Source organism: Squalius cephalus, assembly GCF_949319135.1.
Source record: "Squalius cephalus genome assembly, chromosome: 11".
Lineage (NCBI taxonomy): Eukaryota > Metazoa > Chordata > Actinopteri > Cypriniformes > Leuciscidae > Squalius > Squalius cephalus.
In genome coordinates, this window is record NC_137132.1 from 1,837,243 (window position 1) to 1,862,507 (window position 25,265).

The following is a 25,265-nucleotide window of genomic DNA, read 5'->3' on the forward strand; positions in this document are numbered from 1 at the left end:
TTCTGCCTCTCCGTCTCAGTGAACTTTTTTTCTTGAGCACATCTATAAACTGAAACAAAACTCAGCAAATACTTGTCACACATTTATGAGCCACATATCTTTATAAACATTTAAATGTGTACTTTTAAATGATCAGATTCAAACTGAAAACAAATATTCTCTGCTTAAGTAATTTGTATAAAACCAACAAGATGTCCAGTTTCTCAAACCCTTGCTCATTATTTTTAATTTGACCACGCCCACACGCGCAAAAGAGATTGACATGCAAATCGTCCACGCGTCACACGAACGCGCTTGTTACCTCAAAAACAAAGCACCAAACTTCATAAGTCTCTGCTTTTCGTCGAGTTTGGAAGACTCGCTGTGAGCTTACATTGGATTTACCTCAGAAGAAGAAGAATTCGATTTGAAGACAAGAAAGATGTAAGGTAAGAAATTCTTAATTATATTAGGTAATGTTATTGTTGCATAAACTTCACATTGCAGTTGAACTGTTGCTAGATATATGGTGAATAGCTATTATAATATTTAGACCCGTGTTTACTGTTAAATACTGTGTTTGTGGATATCTGCTCAAACGTAGATATGTATAATATGGTAACCATAATGTTTCTTATTTTGGAGCGTGCTGTGCGTTTGAAAAGCAAAACACACCAAACATTAGGCTTCATGTTTTACTCCAATCTCATTTCATAACATCATAACGAATGGAAACATTTTTTTTTTTTTTTTTTAAACACATTTTATTGTTTTTAGACATACAGAATACAGAAACAAGACGCCCCCTCCCCCCCATCAGACAGCACATGGCAGAGTTACAAACTAATACAAATGGAGGAAAAAACAAACAAAACAAAAACACACACATACACCAGTCATCAGCATTCTATCATATTCTATGTTTCATAATTTGAAGGTTTCAGGGAAGATGCCTTCTTCCAATCAGAAAACTGTCTGCCCATCAGTAGTAGATTTTTCAGATCTGCAGGTATATAAACTAAGAACGGAGACCAAACTTTTAAAAATAATTCGTCCTTACCCTTTACAACCGCATGCAATCTTTCATGAGGGAGGATATTAAAGATCTCCCTGTACCAAAGGGTGATACTAGGTGGGGAAGTTTTGATCCAGTTTTGAAGTATGCACTTTCGAGCAATTAAAAGGAGTTTATCAAGGAGTTTATGATGTAGTGCATTGAGATGCAAGTCTCTAGAGGGAAGGCCTAAGAGAAAAACCCCAGGGTTTTTCTTAATTTTCGTTTTAAATATCCCACTGACCACCTTTGAAATAAGTGTCCAGAATCTGGAAATAAGTTTACATTCCCAAAAATAATGATAATATGTCCCTCTTTCTAAGTTGCACTTTGTACATAAAGGGGAAATGGAGACATCAATTTTGTTTAAAATAACGGGAGTAATATGCAGCCTATGAAGTATTTTGTACTGAGTTTCTCTCAGCCGGTTACAGGTAAAAGTAAACGAATGGAAACATTTGAAGTAACATATGATAATCAATTTATTTTTCTCTAGCGTAGTTGTTACTGAAGTGTTCCTTTTTAACGATATATAGACTGCTATATGTTATTGTTTTTATTATTATTTTATGCAGCACTGTGCGTAGCCTATGCCTACAAGTCACAACAAACCTGGTGTTTATTATATATTGTTGGAAACATTTGTGTGTGTGTGTATTCTGTGAATTTTAAAAAGCAATTTTAACATTAAAAATCTAAAATGTATTACCAAAATCGTGCAGCCCTAGAGTTTCTCTTGATATCAGCATGGTCAATTTTTATTTTTTTATTTTTTTATTTTTTTACAGGGATCAGATCCCACTGATGAGTCCTGCTGACTTCAACATTCACATGAGTCTCTGTACATGAACATGGTAAAGTGGAAATCAAACACCTTGAAAATGAAAGGTATGTACAATGTTTTTAGCAATGGCACAAAGTTCCCTGTCTTTGGATCATTGTTTTCAATAATGTGCTTTTTTGTCATTTGCTGTGTATCTTTGGATTATGTTGTGTTGTGTTGTAAATAAATCCAAACAATCAAAAAGCCATTATTTTTTAAATCTCCTCATTCTTTGTGCAAGGTTGCACAGAATGACAGGGCCTGATAGCTCCTAATAGGGCCATTAGGGGAGGGCCTTTGTCTTTCTCAGGTGTGAAAACCATACATATTCAGGATTACGCTTTCTCACACAAAACACGTCTTACAAATTTTAAATCAAAATATTGTCTTATCTGAATGAGCAGTCAGGATGATTTTCACATAGTTTTGAAGCAAATATTCTAGGCTACGTGATACAATTTTCAAAAGTCTTGTGAAGAAATAATCAATATGGGTTTCATGACCTTATTTCAGTGACAATTGTTTTTGTTTTTTTCACAAACCACGCATAAATGTCAATATCTCAAAACTACAAAATTTTACATACATGCTGCTGACATATTATTGTAGCAGAGTTTGTGCTAAATACAGGGTAATCACACTTTAGCCATGAAAATGTCACAAGTAACAGAAATAAGCACAAATGTCAGAGCATGTCAGAACACCTACAGGGCCCAGAAAACACCTCAGACCCCAGATGGTTAATGTATTTGTAAACATTTTAAGGAACATTTGTGTGTGTTAGGGCTGAGAGAAAAAAAATCGATTCACATAACTATCGCTATTTTTTTTAAACAATTTTAAAATAGATTTTTTTTTATTCCAGAATCGATATTCGTACAAATTAAATTGCTTTATTTCTGTCCTTGCTTACAGAGGTTGACAGAAGTTAAACATTTTTGTTTCAATAGAGGATGAAATGAGTCGTTATCTATGAGTGTTGAGTGATGTAATATCCCTTTCAAGTGGACGTGTGGAAGCGACGTGAGACTGAATGCACTGAAAAGCCCTCGCGCTACTAATATGCTGAGAGAGAGATAAAACAGTAGAGCTGCGTGATTAATCTCTAAAATACTGTGATCTCCATTCAAACACCCACACTTCTTCCTTCTTCCCACACTTCTCCACTTCTTCTTCCAATTTGTCTGTCTAATAAACCTTTGACAAAATCATATCGCAACATTCAAATCTGTGTTGCCGCTGCCACTGGCCCAGAGAGAATTGTCATGAAACAGCTTCACAAAAGGTCTTTTAAACCTCATAATAGTATCATTATTTATGTGATACAATAGTTCAAATTATCATAGAAGTACTGGGATAAAGGTTTAAAGTTAAAAAATATACACTTGTGTCTACGGTAGTAGAGTAAATCAGCTTTTGATAGAAACTTGGCACTTAAAAGAACGCATTTATCGATTACATTGTTTCGCCACTAAGTGGCGACAAGTAACTGTTAAAAAATGTATTTGTTATTGAATTATTTATTCAAGAGAATGTATTACTGTATGATGCTTCTGAAATAAAGAAAGATCTCAGAAAGATGTGAATTTTTATAAATATGACTCATCTTATACATTATTGACAGTCTGTATAGGTGTATGATTTAACTTTTCCCCAAGGTCTAGGTGTATCGTCCCAGCCCTAGTGTGTGTGTCTGTGTTTGTGTGTGAGTGAGTGAGTGTGTGTGTGTGTGTGTGTGTGTGTGTCTGTGTGTGTGCTTTTGTGTATATGTGTGCGTGTGTATGTTTGTTCTAAATGTTTTTGTAAACATTTTAAGGAACTCTTAAAGGGGTGGTTGATTATGATTTCACTTTAGTTAGTGTGTAATGTTGCTGTTTGAGCATAAAGAACATCTGCAAAGTTACAACACTCAAAGTATAAAGCAAAGGAAGATATTTTCTTTTAAAGAAATTGCTTTTCAAGGACTACAACAAACAGCTGGTAGGGACTAAACGACATTCCTCCCGGGTTAGTGACATCACCAACCCTAAAATTTACATACAATTTACATCCCCTGGAACACGAATTATAGATTATCAAGACAGAATATGCTAATCAGTGACTAGAAGATAACTACACATAAGCTACCTAAATTCATTAACTAACCAATCAGAAATGTCCTGTTGCATTCTATATGTTGTCACTTATTCACTCTGAGTCTTTATGGTAGAGATGAACTTACCACAGCATCTCCAGTTTACAGTGAGGATTCTCCAGTCCAGCAGAGAACAGCTTCACTCCTGAGTCTCGTAGATTATTCCCAGACAGACTCAGTTTTCTCAGGTGTGAGGGGTTTGATCTCAGAGCTGAAGCCAGAGCAGCACAACCTTCATCTTTGACACCACAATTATCCAACCTATAGAGAACAATGACACACTCTTCACTCTCTTAGATCAAAACAGAACTTTTTATTTATTTATTGTTTATAATTTGTGCAATATCTCTTTTTTAAACAATTAATTCAATATGTCAGTGAGTTTTCTAAGAGACTGTTTTTCCGAAAGATCATATCTCTATGTGAGAGAGAGATCATATCTCTAAGTGTCAGAGAACGGAGAGAGGACCCAAACGCAAGTGGTGCAGGTTAACAGAGTTTATTCAGTCACAAAACAACTTGGACAGTCTGCCGTTCAATAAGGAAAATAAGGGCTTGATCGTGGACGCTGAACTTGTGAAGAAATCAGGAAGAAACAGTATGGAAACTCAGGAACAGTCCTCAGTAGTGATGTTACATATGACACTGAAGCTTCAAAGCATGTATCGAGTTCGCAACACAATTTCTCATGAAGCTTTCTTGCCAGAGTGCATATTCTTTTCAGAGAAACACGTGATCAACGAAAAACTAAGCCTCACTTTTTTTCCAGTCACATGAATGCTTCACTTTGCGTGTCGGAATGTTTGAACCCAGACCACTACTCTAGAGGTTTTTGGAAGTTTAAGTCCATTTACTAATTTTTTTTATTTTTATAAATAAGCCTATAGCCTATATTACATGATCATATATTCTGCAATATAAACAGCATAGAAACCATAAAATAATTAGACCACCATTTACTTGCATCAAGCAACCCTGTTGGTATTTTTATAATTAGTATTAACATAGTTGTTACATTTAATTTATTTGTCACGATCACAGACTCCGTAACCTCCCTCTGGCCATCAGAGGGTGCACTCACCCGAATATTGACTCTTCCCTGTGCACACTACATTTCCCAACAGACCCAGTTCTGACTCCGATCACTTTGCCCAGCTGTAGCTTATCTACCATGCACGCAGCTCTCAGTGCGAAGTCTTGTTTTGCTACTGTGAACATTACTAAGCGTTTATTCCTGTGATTGCCTGATCGTTTGTGTGTCTGCTGGTTTTGACCCTTGCCTGTTTGACTACTCTGCTCAATAAATTAAGCTGCAAATGGATCTCTCTGACTCAGATGATTCACAACACTTGGGTCCTAAATCCAGACTGAAAAATATGTATTATGTTATTTACAATCAAAAAGTCTGTAAGTTGATTATGGACAACTTTCTCTAAGATCCTATTTGTAAAATGTATTTTCAGAATAGGTCTGAATTTTAAAAAAACATGTGAATCCAAATAAATTTTCCAGTTCCATAAAATAAACTACTATTGATAATCAATAATATAATATTTTTTTTTTACTTTTTGACATCTCATTTTAAAAGGCGCAACATAATCCAAGATCTCCAAGCAAACATGATTAAAATAATTTACCAATTCATCAGGTCCCACAACGGGCAATGCTGTAGGCTCAGTATGAAGGGCTAATTCAGTAAAAACAGTTGAGAATGCACTAGGTGTAGAAGTAGTGATAACCCTAGACAAGAATGATGGAGGCTGATAACAGAGTCCATTTGTTGCAGAAGTAAAATTAAACCTAATAGACTTCCGGTGGTAATCCGAAGTGTATGGCCGCATAATCCCGCACTCCCGCTCGGTCGGAGTTTATTCCCCAATTTGAATATAACTACGATTTTTTTTTTTAATAACTAGGGATGGAAGGGGAAAAGTACAGGAAAGGCAAGGGAAAGCAGTCTGGGAAAGCGGAGAAGGGTGAGAAAATAACGACTGAGGGCGTCGTGGCCGAGGAACAAGGAGAGAGTGATGGCGCGCATGGACAAAATTCTAAATTAACAGCGGTGGATATGGAAGTTAGCATCACTGCCATCCGCACAGATATAAAGATGATGTCAACGGAGATGAAGACTGAACTGAGTAACTTTCGAGATCGAATCAGAGACGATTTAAAAAAGGAACTAGCGGACATCCGAGAGGAAATTCACCAGAAGTTTAACGAGGTTGCAACCGATCTAAAAACGACTACTGACAGAGTGAGTGAGGCCGAGGCTCGGATAGCCGAAGCTGAAGAGTGGTCCGTGGACTTTAGAGAGGCTCTGAGCCAGTCACTACAAGCTCAGGAAAGTTTGCAGTTAAAGCTAACAGACTTGGAAGCACGCTCAAGGCGTAACAATGTTCGCATCTATGGGATCCCGGAGGGAACTGAGGGAAACAATATCTTACAATTCATAGAGAACTTTATTAAAAAAGAGCTGGAACCCCTTGCTGATGTTGACCTTGGAATACAACGATGCCACAGAGCGCTCGGCCCCAAACCGCCCAGAGAGGCACAAGCCAGATCGGTGATTGTCTACTTCCAGCAGTTTAAAATTAAAGAGATGGTTCTGCATGGAAGAAAAAGGAGATTTACCACAGCGACAGGAGGATCTACTTCGATCATGACTATCCTGCAGAAACGCTAGCAAAAGGAAAGCGTATACGCAGATCAGGAGGGTTCTCAGAGAAAAAGGAATACGGTTTCAAACACCGCCGCCAGCGAAACTGCGAGTCTTTTTCGACAGTGGGCCGATTACTTATGGAAACGCAGCGGAAGCAGCAGAGGACCTGAAGAAGAGGGGATTCCCGATTGAGTGTGAGAAAACGGCTGAGGCTGAGGCTGCGGAAAAAGCACGGAAGGTCGCCTGGCAGCGATCAATGAGCGCGAGCATGGCAAATCGGCAGACCCACCAGGAATGGATCAAGGAAAAGCTGCGGAATTTTCACCGCCCAAGATAGATCTACCGTTAAAGCCATTAAGGTAATGGATTCGGGACACAACATACCGTTAAGTGACTGCATTATACGACTTAAAAATATCGAGCAAACGAGGCAGTTGTCTGGTTATGGACACTAATGCTTTAATGACATTAGCACCAAGGGACAAGTTTTAATGCCCTCATTGTGGGAGTAAAGACTAGGTTAAGTTACCTATGGTCTTTTAAGTTGTTCGTAACATTCCCACAAGTCTGTTATTCTTTATTCATTATATTTTTCCTATTGAATCTATTGCTGATCCTTCAGTTCTGTTGGAGATTAAATATCCAATTTAACTGAATAGAATCACCCTTAGCCTTTAATGAGAATATAGCTGACCGACAAGTACGGGTAATACATCTGTTTTTGACTTTTCTAAGTGCATATATTGTACAGTCCTTGAGTGTACTATAGGTTGCACTGAAGGGGGGCTCTGGTGTTTAGCTGCTGGACTATTCCCCCCATATCACGAAGTGGTTATTACTTCACATTGGAGGTCTACCTGTGTTTTTTGATTTGTTGGTCTATTTTTTGTTTTGTCTGTTGTGATGTTCTGATTTTGTTATATAGTTCTAATATAGTTCAGGTTTGGTCACCAATAATGTGGTTTACAAACAGTGTATTTTTGTGGTTTAAATGCAATGTCAGGAATATAGGGTGATTACCCTTAACGTAAATGGTTTACACAATCCAATTAAGAGAAGTAAGGCTATTGCAAAGATGAAAAAGGAAAAGTTACATATCATATTTTGGCAGGAGACTCACTTCAACAATGCAGAGCACGAAAAATTAAAAAAAACTAGGGTTTAAGAATGTATTTTACTCATCTTATAAGAAAGGAAAAAGAAGAGGGGTAGCAATACTAATTTCTAATAGTGTAAATTTTCAAGTGGTTTCTGAATTTACTGATAAAGAGGGCCGTTATGTTATAGTTAAGGGACTTCTAGATCAGAAAGAAGTTACACTAGTTAACGTATACATAGCCCCTGAGCAGGATAATTCCTGTATTAAAGATATTTTTCAGTTAATTGCCTCTGTCTCCTCTGGGGTTTTAATATGTGGAGGGGATTGGAATACCCAAATACAGCCTAAACTCGATTCTTCTAATGCACTAAAGAGGTTAACTTCTAGAGCTAGTATAACGAAAAAATTTATGATGGAGATGGGACTGATTGATGTGTGGAGGGATCTCCACCCAACAGACAAACAATTCACATTCTACTCTGCAAGTCAAGATGTTTACTCAAGAATTGATTATTTTTTTATTTGTAAATCAGACAGGCACAGAATTACAGATTGCAAGATAGGAGTCAGAGATATCTCTGACCACTCAGCTGTCTACTTGACCCTGCATTTAGATAATAAAAAGAAGGATATGCTGTGGCGACTTAATACAAGCATTTTGAATGATAATGCATGTAAGGAATATGTCCAAAAAGAACTGGGGGATTATATGGATAACAACGATAACGGGGAAGTATCACCAAGTGTCCTGTGGGATGCCTTAAAATCAGTGATCAGGGGAAAATGACTCATGAAAGTGAAAGTGAAAGTGACACGTGACGGCCAAGTATGGTAACCCATACTTGGAATTTGACCTCTGCATTTAACCCATCCAAGTTAATGCACACACATTAGGAGCAGAGTAGTGAGTAGTTAACACACACACACTGCAAACGTGGATACACACCCAGAGCAGCGGGCAGCCTTTGTGTGGCGACCGGGGAGCGATTAGGGGTTAGGTGCCTCGCTCAAGGGCACCTCAGTCATTTCCCACCAGTTCTGGAATCGAACCAGCAACCTTTGGGTTACCAGTCCAACTCCCTAACCACTAGGCCATGACTGCCCCATAGCTCTCACATCGTATAGAAAAAAGGAAAGAAATAGAAGGCTGCTTGAACTACAAGAAAATCTGAGCCTCTTAGAGAGAGAACATGTTGAGAAGAAGAAACCATATATATTAACCCTTGTGCATTGTTCAAATTTAATACCTTTCGTTATGTTCGTGGCTGAAAACAGCCACTACTTTAAACTGCTGTAAAAATGTATCAGATAAATATTTTTTTCAATTTTTTTTGCATAAATCTATTAATCAACCTCAGTCCTGCTCAAAAATACTAAATGTTTAAAAAAAATTCAGGATTTTAACTCTTTAATTGCCAAATTCGTAAATGATGTCACTGATTTGGGGAAAAAAACACACAAAATTACTCATTTTCAATATAAAATGTGATTGTGGACTGGATTTTTTTTTACCTTTTATCACAGTCTTGGACATGTCAAAGTTTAGAAACAACATTGGTTTTGATGCATTGTTAGTTTTTGTGCAGCATCAGATTTTAACTTTTTCTCCCTCATTTACTGTTCGTGGCTGTTTTTGCCCCATTGACTTCCATTATAACCACATTTTTTGATTGCAAAGCCATGACACCATATAATCATGCATTTTTGATTGTTGGTGGTTTTCCCTGTTGGGAAGAGGTAAAATTTGTAATTTTTACTGTTGATAACCAGGTGGAACCATTAACCCTTTAGATAGGCCTGTGCAAAAAAAAGCTTAGTTTCTGGCTTTTACATGGAGTTATATGGAGTTTATAAGGAGTATAATAGCATAATAAAGTGTGTGTGTGTGTGTGTGTGTGTGTGTGTGTGTGTGTGTGTGTGTGTGTGAACTCACCTTGATGCGTCTAAGAAAATCAAAATATGCACCTCAGCTCTCAGAACTACATGGAGTAAACAAAAACAAAGTAAGTGTATTTATGCATCTGCTGCCTTTTGATGGTGAGAAATGCAGACTAAACAAAAACAAAGCAAGTGGATTTAAACGCGTGCATGCAAGCCTGCTGGTCATATGATGGTGAGAAGAGCAGCAAGCAACATGAGAAAGGGCTTGACTTGTAGTGAAGTTTTAGAGATTATTATGCAGCCTGACCCCTCCAGCGAGCTGCAGGATGTATCGTCTTCTCCCTCTGACACCACAGACTCAGGAGAGTCAGATCCTGATTTGGATGTGGCACCCTCATCATCCTCTCTAGCTTCCACTGAAGGCGAGGAGGATTCGGAGGATCCTGGACCTGGGTGGATTGGGAGAAACGGCGAAGTGTGGTTTTCCACTAACGCGGAGACAACTCCCTTTCTTCAGCCTGCCAGAGGCGTGACTCCAGGGCCGACGCGCTATGCCATCATAAGGCATAGTCATACATGTTTGTATGACTGTACAAACATGTATGTGCTGACGCAAGTCATGCTGACAATGAGGTCAATCATCTCCTCCGTAAACACAGATTGAACACGGAATCCATGTTCTGGACCCTTGCGATGGCATAGCGCGTCGGCCCTGGAGTCACGCCTCTGGCAGGCTGAAGAAAGGGAGTTGTCTCCGTGTTGGTGGAAAACCACACTTCGCCGTTTCTCCCAATCCACCCAGATCCAGGATCCTCCGAATCCTCCTCGCCTTCAGTGGAAGCTAGAGAGGATGATGAGGGTGCCACATCCAAATCAGGATCTGACTCTCCTGAGTCTGTGGTGTCAGAGGGAGAAGACGATACATCCTGCAGCTCGCTGGAAGGGTCAGGCTGCATAATCATCTCTAAAACTTCACTACAAGTCAAGCCCTTTCTCATGTTGCTTGCTGCTCTTCTCACCATCAAATGACCAGCAGGCTTGCATGTACGCGTTTAAATCCACTTGCTTTGTTTTTGTTTAGTCTGCATTTCTCACCATCAAAAGGCAGCAGATGCATAAATACACTTACTTTGTTTTTGTTTACTCCATGTAGTTCTGAGAGCTGAGGTGCATATTTTGATTTTCTCAGACGCATCAAGGTGAGTTCACACACACACACACACACACACACACACACACACACACACACACACACACACACACACACAAACACACACTTTATTATGCTATTATACTCCATATAACTCCATGTAAAAGCCAGAAACTAAGCTTTTTTTTGCACAGGCCTATCTAAAGGGTTAATGGTGCCACCTGGTTATCAACAGTAAAAATTACAAATTTTACCTCTTCCCAACAGGGAAAACCACCAACAATCAAAAATGCATGATTATATGGTGTCATGACTCTGCAATCAAAAAATGTGGTTATAATGGAAGTCAATGGGGCAAAAACAGCCACGAACAGTAAATGAGGGAGAAAAAGTTTAAATCTGATGCTGCACAAAAACTAACAATGCATCAAAACCAATGTTGTTTCTAATCTTTGACATGTCCAAGACTGTGATAAAAGGTTAAAAAAAATCACACAATCACATTTTATATTGAAAATGAGTAATTTTGTGTGTGTTTTTTCCAAAATCAGTGACATCATTTACGAATTTGGCAATTAAAGAGTTAAAATCCTGAATTTTTTTTAAACATTTAGTATTTTTGAGCAGGACTGAGGTTGATTAATAGATTTATGCAAAAAAAGTTGAAAAAAATATTTATCTGATACATTTTTACAGCAGTTTAAAGTAGTGGCTGTTTTCAGCCACGAACATAACGAAAGGGTAGTAAATTTGCCCACAGTGTACTGTTGAGTTTTTGAAAAATTTCAAAGTATTTTCCCAAAATATGTGTCAAAATAAGATTTGTCACCAAAAATCATTCCATTTGCTGAAACACAGAAAAAGTTATGGCCAAATTTAGACTCAAAAATACCCCATAGTGGATGAAAACATCCCCAACAGCACATAAGGGTTAAATCATATAAACAATGTTAAAAAGGAAATAAATAAATTATATGAGGAAGAATTAGAGAAAAAAGCTAAATTCATTAGACAGAGATATTATGAAAATGGCCCTAAGGCTTTGAAGCTGTTGGCATGGAGGTTAAGGAAGCAACAGGCTGAGAATACAATATATGAAATTAGGGATCCCAAAACGAAAAAAATTTGCCATAAGCAAGAAGATATTCACAACATTTTTGAAAACTACTATAAAAAACTATACAAGGAACCAAATACAACCAGCTCACAGGAAATACATTTATTCTTAGAATCACTTGATTTACCTTCCATAGGTGAAGTACAAAATAAAGCCCTAATGACAGAGATCACAAAGGAAGAAATAGCGAAAGCAATTTCTAGATTAAAAGTTAATAAAGCGCCGGGAGCAGATGGCTTTCCATCCGAGTGGTATAAGGCTTTTAAAGATCAATTAGTCCCTATACTTTTTGATTGCTTTAACTATACACTTAAAGGAGGTGAACCACCAAGAACATGGAGTGAGGCAATAATTTCAGTTATTCCTAAAGAGGGTAAAGACAAAAAGGAGTGTAGTGCATTTAGGCCAATTTCTGTACTAAACGTGGATTATAAATTATATGCATCGATATTAGCTAAAAGATTGGAAGATATAATACCAGAATTAGTGGACTCAGACCAGACAGGATTTGTACGTGACAGACAGACACAAGATAATATTAGGCGGGTGCTGCACGTAATTGATCACGTCACTAAAGAAAACATCAGAGCAGTAGTAATTAGTTTAGATGCCGAGAAGGCATTTGATTCGGTTCGCTGGGAGTACCTGTATTTGGCATTGAGAAGATTTGGTTTTAAAGATGAGTTTATTAGATGTATCAAAACGTTGTATTCATCACCAAAGGCTAGAAAATAAGGATCAACGGGCATCTCACTCAGAGTATTAGCCTGGAAAGAGGCTGCCGCCAGGGATGCCCTCTCAGCCCCGCCCTTTTCGCTTTATTTATTGAGCTCATAGCACAGTTAGTTAGAGACGAACAGGAGATAAAAGGTATTACAATTCGAGGTTTCGAACAAAAGATTTGTCTGTACGCAGATGATGTTTTGTTGTTTGTTACTGCACCAGAGGTTAGTATCCCTAGGTTGATGTCCATCTTAAAAAAAATCGGCACTTACTCGGGATATAAATTAAATGTTCAAAAAACACAAATCTTAAGTTATAACTACACCCCTCATAATGACATACTGAGTATATTTAGATTTAATTGGAATTCATCAAGTATAAAATACCTGGGGATTATAATAACAAAGGATATTTCTAAATTGTTTGATAGCAATTATGGTCCTATAAGTAAGAACATTAAATCAGATATAGATAGGTGGTCCCAACTGCCCTTAGAGATGCATAACAGGATAGATACAGTAAAAATGAACATGCTCCCCCGACTCTTATACTTTTTCCAATCCTTACCAGTCGAAGTCCCTTTAAAACAATTTAATGAGTGGGATAAATGGACTTCTAGATTCGTATGGGGGGGTAGGAGGCCGAGAATTCAATTTAAAACACTGCAGCTACCGAAAGAGAAAGGGGGTAGATCACTGCCATGTTTATCAGATTATTTCAAAGCTGCCCAACTAAGGCCTTTAGCATGCTGTTGTAAACCAGAGTATTCAGCAAAGTGGAAGGACTTGGAGATCTCACAGCTGAATGTACCATTGCAATCGGTGCTGGGTAGCAAACCTTTATATGAACAGTATTCTAAAAGTTTAAATCAATGGAGTATGGTTCCTTTGAGAATCTGGTTTAAAGAATGCAAATCGCCGTTACTTGAAAGACAATCTAGACTATTAAGATGGGTTGCTTTCGACCCCAACTTTAAACCAGCAAGGGCTGATGGGAGGTTTCAGTTCTGGTATAGGCTTGGCATCACCTCTTTTAGCTCAATTTCATCAAAGGGAGAATTAGATAGCTTTCAGGAGATTTCTGATAAATATGGTTTGGGAAAACCTGATTTTTTTAGGTACTTACAAACTAGAACTTATTTTAATAAAGAGATACGATACATGGAGAAGCATGACACCAATTTAATTGATTTATTTATCGACATGTATAAAAATAAAGATAATAGGAAACTTGTCTCAAAGTTATATCTAGCCATTCAATCCATAAAGAAACAATCAACAAATAAGGTTAGGTTAAAATGGGAAAAATAATCTGGTCTAGTTATTTCAGAGGAAGACTGGCTGAATATTTGTTCTGTACAGGCAACTTCTACCAGCTCAGGTCTGTGGAGAGAATTCTGTTGGTGGAATCTTATTAGATACTTTGTAACCCCCAAGTTAAAATCTATTCAGTCTTGCGGGAAGGGAAGTGGTCTATGTTGGAGGAAATGTGGGGAACAGCTGGCAGACCATTTTCATGTATTCTGGAGCTGCCCAGCCATTCAGTCATATTGGCAGGAGGTAATACAATTAATACATTTTATTTTCGGTGATGGAATTGACTGTTCATTTTCTATAATTTACTTGGGCAACTTAGCAACTCATTTGATGGTGAAAGACAAGTACCTTATAAAGGTATTATTAGCAGCCAGCAAGAAAGCTGTAACACGAAAGTGGCTACAATTTGATCCCCCAACAAAGGCTGAATGGCTGGACATTATAACCAGTGACCAAAACATGGAGAGGATGACTTTTGATTAAAACCTACAGATGGATAAGTATTTGCAGTATTGGGAAAAATGAATTGTGTTTACGACTTTATAACATTTTTATTGACCAATGTATCATCTGACATATATACTTTCATCAATTTTGTTTCATGTAAGAATGTATGAGTGACCAAACGATTGTTTTGTTTTGTTTAGATGTGATTGTATGTTGTTATGGCTATTTTGTTTTTGTTTTGTTGTTGTTGTCTTTGTTTTGAGCATTTTCAAAAAGGAAAAAGAATAAAAATAAAGTAAAAAAAAAAAAAAAAAAAAAAAATTAAACCTAATAGGCATATGGTCCGAGATGGCCATTTCTTCAACACAAATATTTTCTATCATTATCCCCAAAGAAAACACCAAGTCAAATGTGTGCCCATGATCGTGTGTTGGTCCAGAGACATATTGGGATATTGTTAAAGGAATCTACTAAATTAAAAAATTCTTTGGTCATGGGTTTACCAGGATAACAGACATGAATATTAAAATCACCCATAATCAAAATCCTGTCAGTAGATGGAACAACCACAGATAAAAACTCATAAAATTCATCAAGAAAATTCTTATTATAACCAGGAGGCCTATATATCTTCATTTTGGGCTTCAAAGCTCTTGGAACTTTCAACAGACAGTAACTTGCACTTCATCATGTTATTAAAAATAACACCCAAGCCTCCACCCCGACGATTACTCCTCGAAGTACTTAAATAGCTACATCCCCTTGGTAAAAGCTCAGCAAGAGGGCTCGTATCAGCGTCATTTAACCAAGTTTCACTAATAAAAAGAAAGTCCAGCCCATATGTTACATAATAGTCATTCAGGATGAATGTTTTGTTGACAACTGAGTGTGCGTTTATCAAAGCCATAAGCACTGTGGTTGACTCAACGGAGCGATTAGAGGAAGAAACAGCACTTAGCTTCGTTGCCTCAGCTCGTCTCACAGAGCGCAAATTTGAATGCACCACGACTCTGCATCTCGTCTCTCTCTCTGTGTAGTCCAACGCAATTGTGTTGATGTGGCAGGCAGAACATGTATCAAATAGGAAGGCCGTGACTCCGCCATCGGTCTAACTCCACTGTTTAGGATCCTCAGTTTCTTAAGTTTCACCAAGACTCCAGCCCGTATGCCTCGTCTCCAGAACACACACATCTAGTTACCTGACAAACTTTCATCGGCGGCTGGAGCATGCATGGCTGTTCAGCGAACAATTTCAAGTTCAAATCACGGCTGCACATATCCAAAGCCATAGATCGAAGGCTTAGCAACGAAAGGCGATCATAGATCAACTGTGAGCAATCAAAATGATTGATAAAACATAAAAGTAAAACAAACAAACAAAAGACAGACATCCTAAGTGTGGAGCGACAGCAAGCCAACACACAACCTGGCGCCATCTTGGACGTAATCTTAATAACGTTTGTCACCTCTCACGGCACTCAAATGTATTAACATTTAAATTAAATTAAAATTAATATATAAAAAAGTCTAAATATAAATGTTTACATACATACATTAAAAATGCATATATTTGAAACTAAATATCTCACACAAATATCATAAAAACTGTTAAGTAGATCACAAATCAGGTCAGATAGGTGGAGGGTTTAAAAGCTGAAGTGTGACACTCATATTATTTGTTAAACCATTCGTTTATAATGTTTAAGTAAGAAATGTTATAATGTTTTAATAATGATGATTGTTCTCAGTGTTACTTACCGAGCTGATCTAGTTGCTGTAACCACAGGCAGCAGCTTCTGAAGAACTTCATCTCCAATGTTTTGTGTGACACTAATTGAAAATAAAAAATAAATAAGTTAACTATTAATGTTAATAATAATGTTAATAATAATAATTAATATCATAAGTAAATAATACATTACATACCTTACTAAATAACCTCACTTTTTTTTATTAAACACTGCTTTATAAAGGTGATTAAAAAGTGTAGAAGCTACTAATCGTATTTAGTCAACACAGATTTGTTTTTTTCTTTTTCTTGACAATGTCGCTGTGGCAGGTCTATTATTCTGCATTAACACTACAACACTATTTTGACACATCAGATTTTTTTGTCCAGTCTGTTGCTCTGGTTTTGTACCTGCATCAACAAATTATTCACAGAAATTTTAAGCACGGGAGTGTGTAGGGTTGTAACTTGTTTATTTACCTACTTGTTTAATAAATAATTTATTTAATAATTTACCTAATTTTATTATCACGGGAAATCAAGCGCATGAAATGTGAATCATTGTGAAAAAGAAAAATGCCACAAAATTTAAAATATTTCCATTTTAAACAATGAAGCTGAGCCATTGTATAACATATCACACAAGTCACGTGCAAACTTTGTGAGAGTTATGCTGGTGAAGAAGTCTCAAACGCCAGTCAATTATTCACTACAGAAACTGACAGTAAAAACTAACAGAGCTTTTGGCATCTGAAGCTGCATTAACAGCACATATTCTCTTAGAGACGGTGAGACATTAATCTCATTTATTTTCTTAATACTTCTCTTGTGGCCAATAGTGAAAAAGTTATTTTTTAAATGAGAAGTAAGTTAATCTTTATCCTCACAGCGTGTCAGTTACTGTATGTGGTTATGTGCTATGAAATTATTGTAGGACAAATTAATTGTAATATTAATATAATGATATAATGATAAAAGTATTGTTACAACCCCTTGGCTCAAGGAGCAGCAACATGAATGGAGAGTCCATACAACATAATCAAATTTGTACAAATAGGTATTTTAATTAGAAAACAAACATAACTGCATTAAAGTAAAAGATAAAATCTAAAGATACAAAAACAACAACATCAAGCCTTGGACTGGAGTGTGTGAGAAAGTCAGCATGTCCACCAAGCAGCGAGACCAGCAAAGACCAAGCCCCAATCTTTTCACCTCCCAGGGTGAGAAAGCCAGCATCTTAAAAGCAGCATGGTTAATCGCAACCAATTCTCCACACCTGCGACACAGCAATTAACCTGGAGACACAAAAAGTGTTACCCAGAGACACCTGCTGGACAAAATAACGTAACACAGCCCCTTGGATCGTCACAGTATCCTAATAATAATAACAACAATTTAATATGCTCCGTCCGCTATGCCACTGTGAAGAGCTAAACGGCCACCAGGAACGGCATCAAGGCGATTAACTGTTTTATCAAGTTTACTTTGGCCGTCCGCGTGACGTAATTTTCATCATCAGGAGGATCCGCTTGCAGCCCAATTGTTGGGATCGCGCAGACGGTGCGCTCACAACGGTCAAATGAGTTTACTTATGATTTAACTTTGAAAGGCTCGCGCACTCAACTGGAAAATGAAGTTACACGGGTCCTTCTGAGGCTTGTAGACTCGAGTCCTCAGCATGTTCCCGCCCCACGGTCACGCCACAAAAATACTATTAAAACTTAATTTAGGAAAAATACTTTCTATTAAATATCTTTATATTAACTGGCTTTTTTATTCATGCAATACAGTAAATGACAGCCGTCTGTGTCTCCCAGTGTCTTACATTATTGTCAGTTTAGTGTTCAGTGATTCATTTACACAGAAACATAAGATAACACGTATGCCTTCATCTCCGAATACATTATTTGTGTCTTATATTTCATAATGAACTTTCCATTAGTTCTTTTACATGAACTGGAATGTGTGCAAAGGATTGTGGGAGATTGAAGAACACGAAGGATACACTTGATGCTTCCTTCAAAATGAGCAGAATTAAAGACACAAAATGAAGTCTGTCTTCAAAAGATCCTTCAAACTGAGACGGCCTTCAGAGGCGCTTGATGACGTGGCAGTCGAGATATGCAGTCTTACTAGGACACAGCCACGGTTTGAGAAACACCTGCAAATTATGTACAATATCCCAGAAATCAATCTGTGCCCCGTGATTTAAACACCTCTGATCTCTGAGTTTCTCTTTGTTCATAATGTTTTAGACTGTAATGATTGCACTCAGTGTTACTTACTTATCATTTCTGTATCCAATTAAGTTGCTCAGGTTAAACTCCTGCAGTGTCTTCTCTGAGGACAACAACACAAACACTAAAGCTGACCACTGAGACGAGGAGAGTTTCACATCACGTAATCCTCTAGAGCTCATATGAGGTTCAGCTTCGTTCACTAGAGAAAGATCACCCAGTTCATTCAGACAGTGAAACAGATTGATGTATTTATCTGGAGAGAGATTCTCACTGATCTTTTCTTTAATATAGTCAACTGTTTTCTCATTGTTGTGAGAGCTGTTTGTTGTCTGTGTCTTTAGTTCTTGTAAGAGACTCTGATTAGACTTCACTGACAGACCCAGAAGGAAACGAAGGAAAAGGTCCAGATGCCCATTTTTACTGTCTAAAGCCTCATCCACAGCTCTCTGATGGAGATCAGATAGGGAAACTTTGTCTCCATTAGTTGGTTTGGTAATCTGGTCAAACACATTGATGTTATTGTTGATAAAGGAGAGATGCACATATAGAGCTGCTAGATGTTCCTGAATGCTCAGATGAACAAAGCAGAAGACTTTCCTCAGATACAAGCCCAACTCCTCTCTGAAGATCTGAGTGCACAATCCTGAGTAAACTGATGCTTCTGTCTCATCAATGCCACAATCGCTCAGGTCTTCCTCATAGAAGATCAGGTTGCCTTTCACAAGCTGCTGATAAGCCAGTTTCCCCAGTTTGACAATCATGTCTTCATCTTTCACTTTCTTCTCATAGTCCTTCTCATGTTTGATGTTGGTCTGAATGAGCAGGAAGTGTGTGTACATTTGAGTAATGGTCTTGGGAATCTCTCCTCTCTCTGCTTCACTCAACATCTTCTCTAAAACAGTGGCTGAGATCCAGCAGAACACTGGGATGTGGCACATAATAAAGAGGCTCCTTGAGGACTTTAGGTGTGAGATGATCCTGGCGGCCAGACTCTGATCACTGATTCTCTTCCTGAAGTATTCCTCCTTCTGTGTGTCACTGAAGCCTCGTACCTCTGTCACTCGATGGACACACTCAGAGGGGACGAGATCCGCTGCTGCTGGTCTGGAGGTGATCCAGATGAGAGCAGAGGGAAGCAGATTCCCCACAATGAGGTTCGTCAGCAGCTCGTCCACTGAGGCTGATTCAGTCACATCACACAACCTCACATCGCTCTGAAAATCCAGAGACAGACGACACTCATCCAGACCATCAAAGATGAACAACACTTTATACTCATCACTGGATATTTCCATTTCTTTTGTTTGAGGGAAAAAGACATGAAGAAGATCTGAAAGACTGAGTGTTTTGTCCTTCATCAAGTTGAGCTCTCTGAAAGGAAGTGGAAATATGAGCTGGACGTCCTGATTCTCTTTCCCTTCAGCCCAGTCCAGGATGAACTTCTGCACAGAGACTGTTTTTCCAATGCCAGCGACTCCCTTTGTCAGCACAGTTCTGATGGGTTTGTCTTGTCCAGGTAAAGGTCTAAAGATGTCACTGCATTTGATCGGTGTGTCCTCTGTTTCTGCTCTCCTGGACTGTGTCTCAATCTGTCTCACCTCATGCTCATTATTGATCTCTCCACTTCCACTCTCTGTGATGTAGAGCTCAGTGTAGATCTCATTCAGGAGTGTTGGGTTTCCCTGCTTTGATATTCCCTCATACAAACACTCAAACTTCTTTCTCAGATTTGATCTCAATGTGTTGAGGACTTCAGCAGGATTAGAGTCACGGCTGTAAGATTAAAATACAACATTATTACACAAGTCAGAGAAGTAAATAACCATAAATTACAAAATTATTTGTTTGCTGTATTATGGGACACAGAACATCATTAGGTTTCTGAAATGTTTCAATCATTAATCATGTGTTTAAAGGGATAGTTCGCCCAAAAATGATATTTAAGCCATGATTTACACACCCTCAAGCCGTTCGAGATGCATATGTCAATCTTTTTTCAGACGAACACATTTTCAGTTATTTTAGAAAATGTCTTAGATCTTTCAGTGGTTATAATGTGAAGCCATGGGGGTCCATGGGGAAGCAATGCTTACCCTCAGAAGGCCTTCGTTTATCCCCCTGGAGCCGGATAGATTATTTTTGAGAAGGATGCATGCACAATTTGCGACTTGAAGCAGGTGGACCCCATGGCTTCACATTATAACCACTGAAAGATCGAAGACATTTTCTAAATTAACTGAAAATGTGTTTGTCTGAAAAAAGATTGACATATGCATCTCGAACGGCTTGAGGGTGAGTAAATCATGGCTTAAATATCATTTTTGGGCGAACTATCCCTTTAAGTGATGTGTGATGTGAATTGCAACACCTTAAATTAAACAACAACAGCAAAAAGTCCTGCATTTTACCTGAAACCAGGATACATGCTTTCATTAAAGTCTTGTGGTTGAATCACAGGCTTGAACACAGTTTTGTTTTTAACGGGTCTGGATTGAAGATTTGACCTTAAATCAGAATGAAGAGGGTAAAGAATCAGACACACTGATATTGATGTAATTGTGTCATTAACTGAGTAACAGACCAACAGCTTTTACAGTGTGTGAATGTATTAAAGGGGTCATATAATGGTACATGCTCTTTTACAAGTTGATTGTACTGAAATGTGTGTTGGCAGTGCCTGTACACAACCATCATAAAATGATAGAAATCCATCAAGTGTTTTTTTTTTAAATCTTCTTATATGTTTCCCCTCATCTCAAATCAAGCTGTTCGAATTTTTGACGTCACAAAATCGACGCCCCTCCCACGATTGTTGATTGACAGTTAGCGTTTCATCACAGCCCCGCCCTCGCTCGTGAGCGAACTGTCAATCATAGCCCGCGCGGACCGGCGCGTCATTGTTGTGATAGCTGGAGCACTGCAGAATGGCGTCTAAGCGATTGTGGTGTTCTGTTCTTGGGTGCAATAAGGAACACTGCAGTCATGTTGATGTTCCTAAAACCGTATAGCTGAAGACGCAGTGGCTGAGTTTGTTTTCGAAGGGAATATTCCCCACGATCAACGTCAATGCTTTCATGTGCGTGAATCATTTCACCAGACTCGAGACTGCTTTACAAACAAGGTCAGTATAAAGCTGTTTTTGCTAAGAAGCTGCTCCTGTATTGTCTGTACCAACTATTTGTGTTCCTGCTGAACCTACAGAAGAACTGAAGTGAGTGTAACGTTTTTTTAACCTTTAGGCCTATATTAATCTTTGCAAATTGCTTGCTGGCACGCTTCACGATGAATGCAGCTATTTTTACACTCAGGGTACATTACGGCATGTTTTCTATGTATGATGTTCTCAATATAATTCATAATCCCACGTTTATAATGAACAACGCGTTATGGTTATTGTGTTACAAACGGTGTACGCACAGAATAGAGGGGCGTGGTGAGCAAAGCTCATTATCATTTAAAGACACATTCACTTAAACGGCGTGCTGAAAACAGCTGTTTTTGACCAGGTAAAATTAGTTTTTTCTTACAATTCTAATGAGAATTTTTAATTAAAGTATATTACAAACTTTTAATTTAGACCCTAAAGAATCATATTAGCTTGTACAAAAATGGCATTATATGACCCCTTTAACAATACAATACATAGAGCTTTACACAAGAGCACAATGATGATCATTAATAGACTGAAACTAGCAGGATTGTAATTTATTACACTGCTGTATATTAATAAAAATTTCATAAAAATCAAATACTATGAGCATAACTTTTATAGAAATGATATACCTGAGATTAGACTGTGTGTCTCCACTCTTAAACTCTATTAGATGATCCATAGACTGGTTACTCTTCACAGACACACAGCTGGACTCTGGGTTTGAGCTCTTCTGCTGGATTGAACAGGTTTTAAAACTAAGAAAAATAAAAAGCATACAGACTTATGTTTACTGGAATCTTCTGTCTTAGGAAACACCAGGGAGTGTTGTTACACATTTGCTTTAACATCCATAACTCAGTGTGTTTTGCAAATGTTTTGTCTTGGTGTGAAACAGCACTGTGTAGCTTTCAACAAACCAAACAAACTTAAACACACTTTCTGAACCAGCAGTTAGAATAATCTGCTTAATTGTACACCTACTCCATTATATAAAGGTGGAGAAAATCTCAGCTTACATTTACTTGATGTCATTGCTACTATTAGACTGACTGACTGATAAATGTTGCTTTTAACTATAACTTTTATAGAAATGATAGGGGAGAGTGGGGAACAACCTTTTTTCAGTTAGTGTAAATCCACTTGTGGTTCAGAGTATTTATTTCTAGTGTATATAATTATTCTTAATTCGGATATTAATTCAGTGTATACTTTTTTCTTTATTAACCCTGAAAGAATGGAAGTGAAATGTGACAACATGCCCCATAGCTGGGCACATCATAACATGACCATATGACAGATTAAAATGTTATCTGATCTAATAAAAAAATATATATACAAGACAAACTAAAATATTTTTTCAATAAAATACAATTATTAACTTTTTCATATAAAATAATGGTTCCTGTATATTAATAATTTCATAAAATATCAAATACTATAAGCATAACATAGAAATGATATACCTGAGATCAGGCTGTTTGTCTCCACTCTTAAACACTTCTGGCTGATCCATAGAGCGGTTACTCTTCACAGACACACAGCTGGACTCTGGGTTTGAGCTCTTCTGCTGGACTGAACTGGAACAGAGAACAGATTCAGTTTAATCCTTTAAATTAAGGAGTTCATTCTTTATTAGAGGAACCATATTAATATAATCATTCATCTTTCATTCATCATGTTAGTTTTAAAACAAAAGACAAACTTATCTTTTTCTGTCATGTAACACAATATTTAACAGTGTTTGATGAAAGTACCTGCGTCCTGGAGAAAAATCTCTGGATCCTTGTGAATCAGCCATGATGAAGCTGCAGGAGAATCTGATGAGTTTGATCTCCTCCACTGCCTCTGAATGAAGAAACATTCACACACTAAATTAAATGATTAAAATAAACAACATTCATAATTTAGCTGAACATCTGGAGTGTGGGAGAAAAAGGATCACGTGACTGCGTTAACTCAGACAAGCACGTTTACACATATGCTGTTAAACTCCTGAAGAATCACAGACATCATGAAACACAAAAGAAACATTGAAGTGAAATAAACGTCTTATTAAAGGTTTCATATCACTTAAATCACTTAAAATGTCCTCCAGAGATTCATATTAATACGAGGAAGTCACACACGAACACTCACCTCGATCAAACTTTTACAAGATACAGGATCTCAAATCCTCCAGCTTTAAGATTATAAACATGGAAATTCCTGCGTTAACGTTCCTATTAAACATTGCTCTAATTTTCCGTATCGTTTTACCTGCTTAAAATGGCGACAGGTGAACTCTAACTTACTTTCACTTTAGTTGAGTAGACTGTTAATGGAGGTACACCTTTCATGTTTTTTGTTCAAATAAAATATATACTGAACAAGTGCATCATAAATCAATCATCCAACCTGTGTTTTTGTATAATCATGAATCACTACTGTAATGTATTGATGACAGGTATACCTGCGTGACTCGTCATAGACATTTTACAGAAACAAGACGCAGCAGTAGTAAAGTAGATCCAGCGACAATGTTCTTCCGCAAGACGCAGCAGTTTGTTTATTAACCGCTAGAGCGCCAAAAGTTACATACCGGTAGTTTAATTAATGCCTTTAAAAATATCTTCATTTGTGTTCCGAAGATAAACGAATTTCTTACGGGTTTGGAACGATATTTGGATGAATGTTTAACGGCTTAAATGTCATTTTTGGGTGAACTAACACTTAAAACCAGTTAACTTTCCTTGAAGCATTGAAGATGCTTTCCTTTTTTTTTTTTTTTTTTTTTTGAAATAAATGACTCAAAAACATTGATTCCAGCAACTCAGCATACATCAACAATGCTTCACAAGACAAATATCACACCTTTAGACAAATTGACAAGGCATCACAATTTTCCTTATTAGACATTCAATATTCATATAATTTAGTAAACATAATGGGGACATTACAGTATCAAGAATTTCTCCATAAATTTTTACAAAATTTCATTCTTTTAATTAATTTTAACGATTTCTTTAGCGATTCCATCTCGATTAAGAATAAATTACATTTAGGTATGCATTTTGCAAATTTTGTTTATTCAGTTTTTTTTAGATCCAGTGCATTACACTCACACAGTCACATGTCAATGGATTTATAATGTCCGTATTACTAAATTTATGTCCATTATTATTTTTTTATTCATATTTTATCGTGGATGTTTTGTTTTCTTAAACTCACAACATTAAACAGGCAGTTATCAAATAATAGACACTCTCAGAGAATGTTAAGTCTATGTTAAATATACTGTATAATTTAATAATCTAACAGCCAAGTCATATTTAATTTCACTCATTCACTTCACCTTGAAAGCAAATATGATCCATGTGTCCCAGTGCACTGAAAGATTTCATGACAGTACATACTGCCTTAAAGTTTGTTATCCGTTAATGTATCATGTTTTCTCCTTGAACAGTATGAAAAACGTCTCGGTTACATATGGTAACCCTCATTCCCTGAAGGAGGGAACGGAGACGCCACATTGAGACCGACGAATAGGATTCTCGCTAGAGAAGCCAATCTACTTCGCGTGAAACTAAAACAAGCCAATCCACCTTGGTGTGCAATCATTTGCATCAGCTGTTCAGCCTCGCAGCGTAAGGTTTTTTGCTGAGGAGCCAAGCCTGAAAAGCTGTTTGAACGAGGGTTACCATATGTAACCGAGACCTTCCTCTTCAGTCGATCAGTCAACGCCACGTCGAGACCGATGATTAGGAATCCCTACCAAAGG

The 25,265-nt window shown here is 37.5% G+C and overlaps 1 protein-coding gene across 1 annotated transcript in view; it reads right to left on the minus strand.

Annotated features, from left to right (window-relative positions):
• The window catches only part of LOC307166714 (NLR family CARD domain-containing protein 3-like), a gene marked incomplete at its 3' end in the record, with an annotated part of 35,896 nt that extends 11,863 nt beyond the window's left edge, over positions 1–24,033 (minus strand). The window contains exons 1-8 of the mRNA XM_079885251.1: positions 23,958–24,033; positions 23,263–23,353; positions 22,972–23,085; positions 22,138–22,263; positions 20,763–20,858; positions 18,400–20,127; positions 16,141–16,212; positions 4,078–4,251 (exon numbers count right to left, since the gene is read on the minus strand). Of these exons, the coding sequence (XP_079741377.1) occupies positions 4,078–4,251; positions 16,141–16,212; positions 18,400–20,127; positions 20,763–20,858; positions 22,138–22,263; positions 22,972–23,085; positions 23,263–23,353; positions 23,958–23,979 (2,423 nt within the window). The 5' untranslated portion in view covers positions 23,980–24,033. The remainder of the gene's footprint in view (positions 1–4,077; positions 4,252–16,140; positions 16,213–18,399; positions 20,128–20,762; positions 20,859–22,137; positions 22,264–22,971; positions 23,086–23,262; positions 23,354–23,957) is intronic.
• Between the last annotated feature and the right edge of the window lie 1,232 nt (positions 24,034–25,265).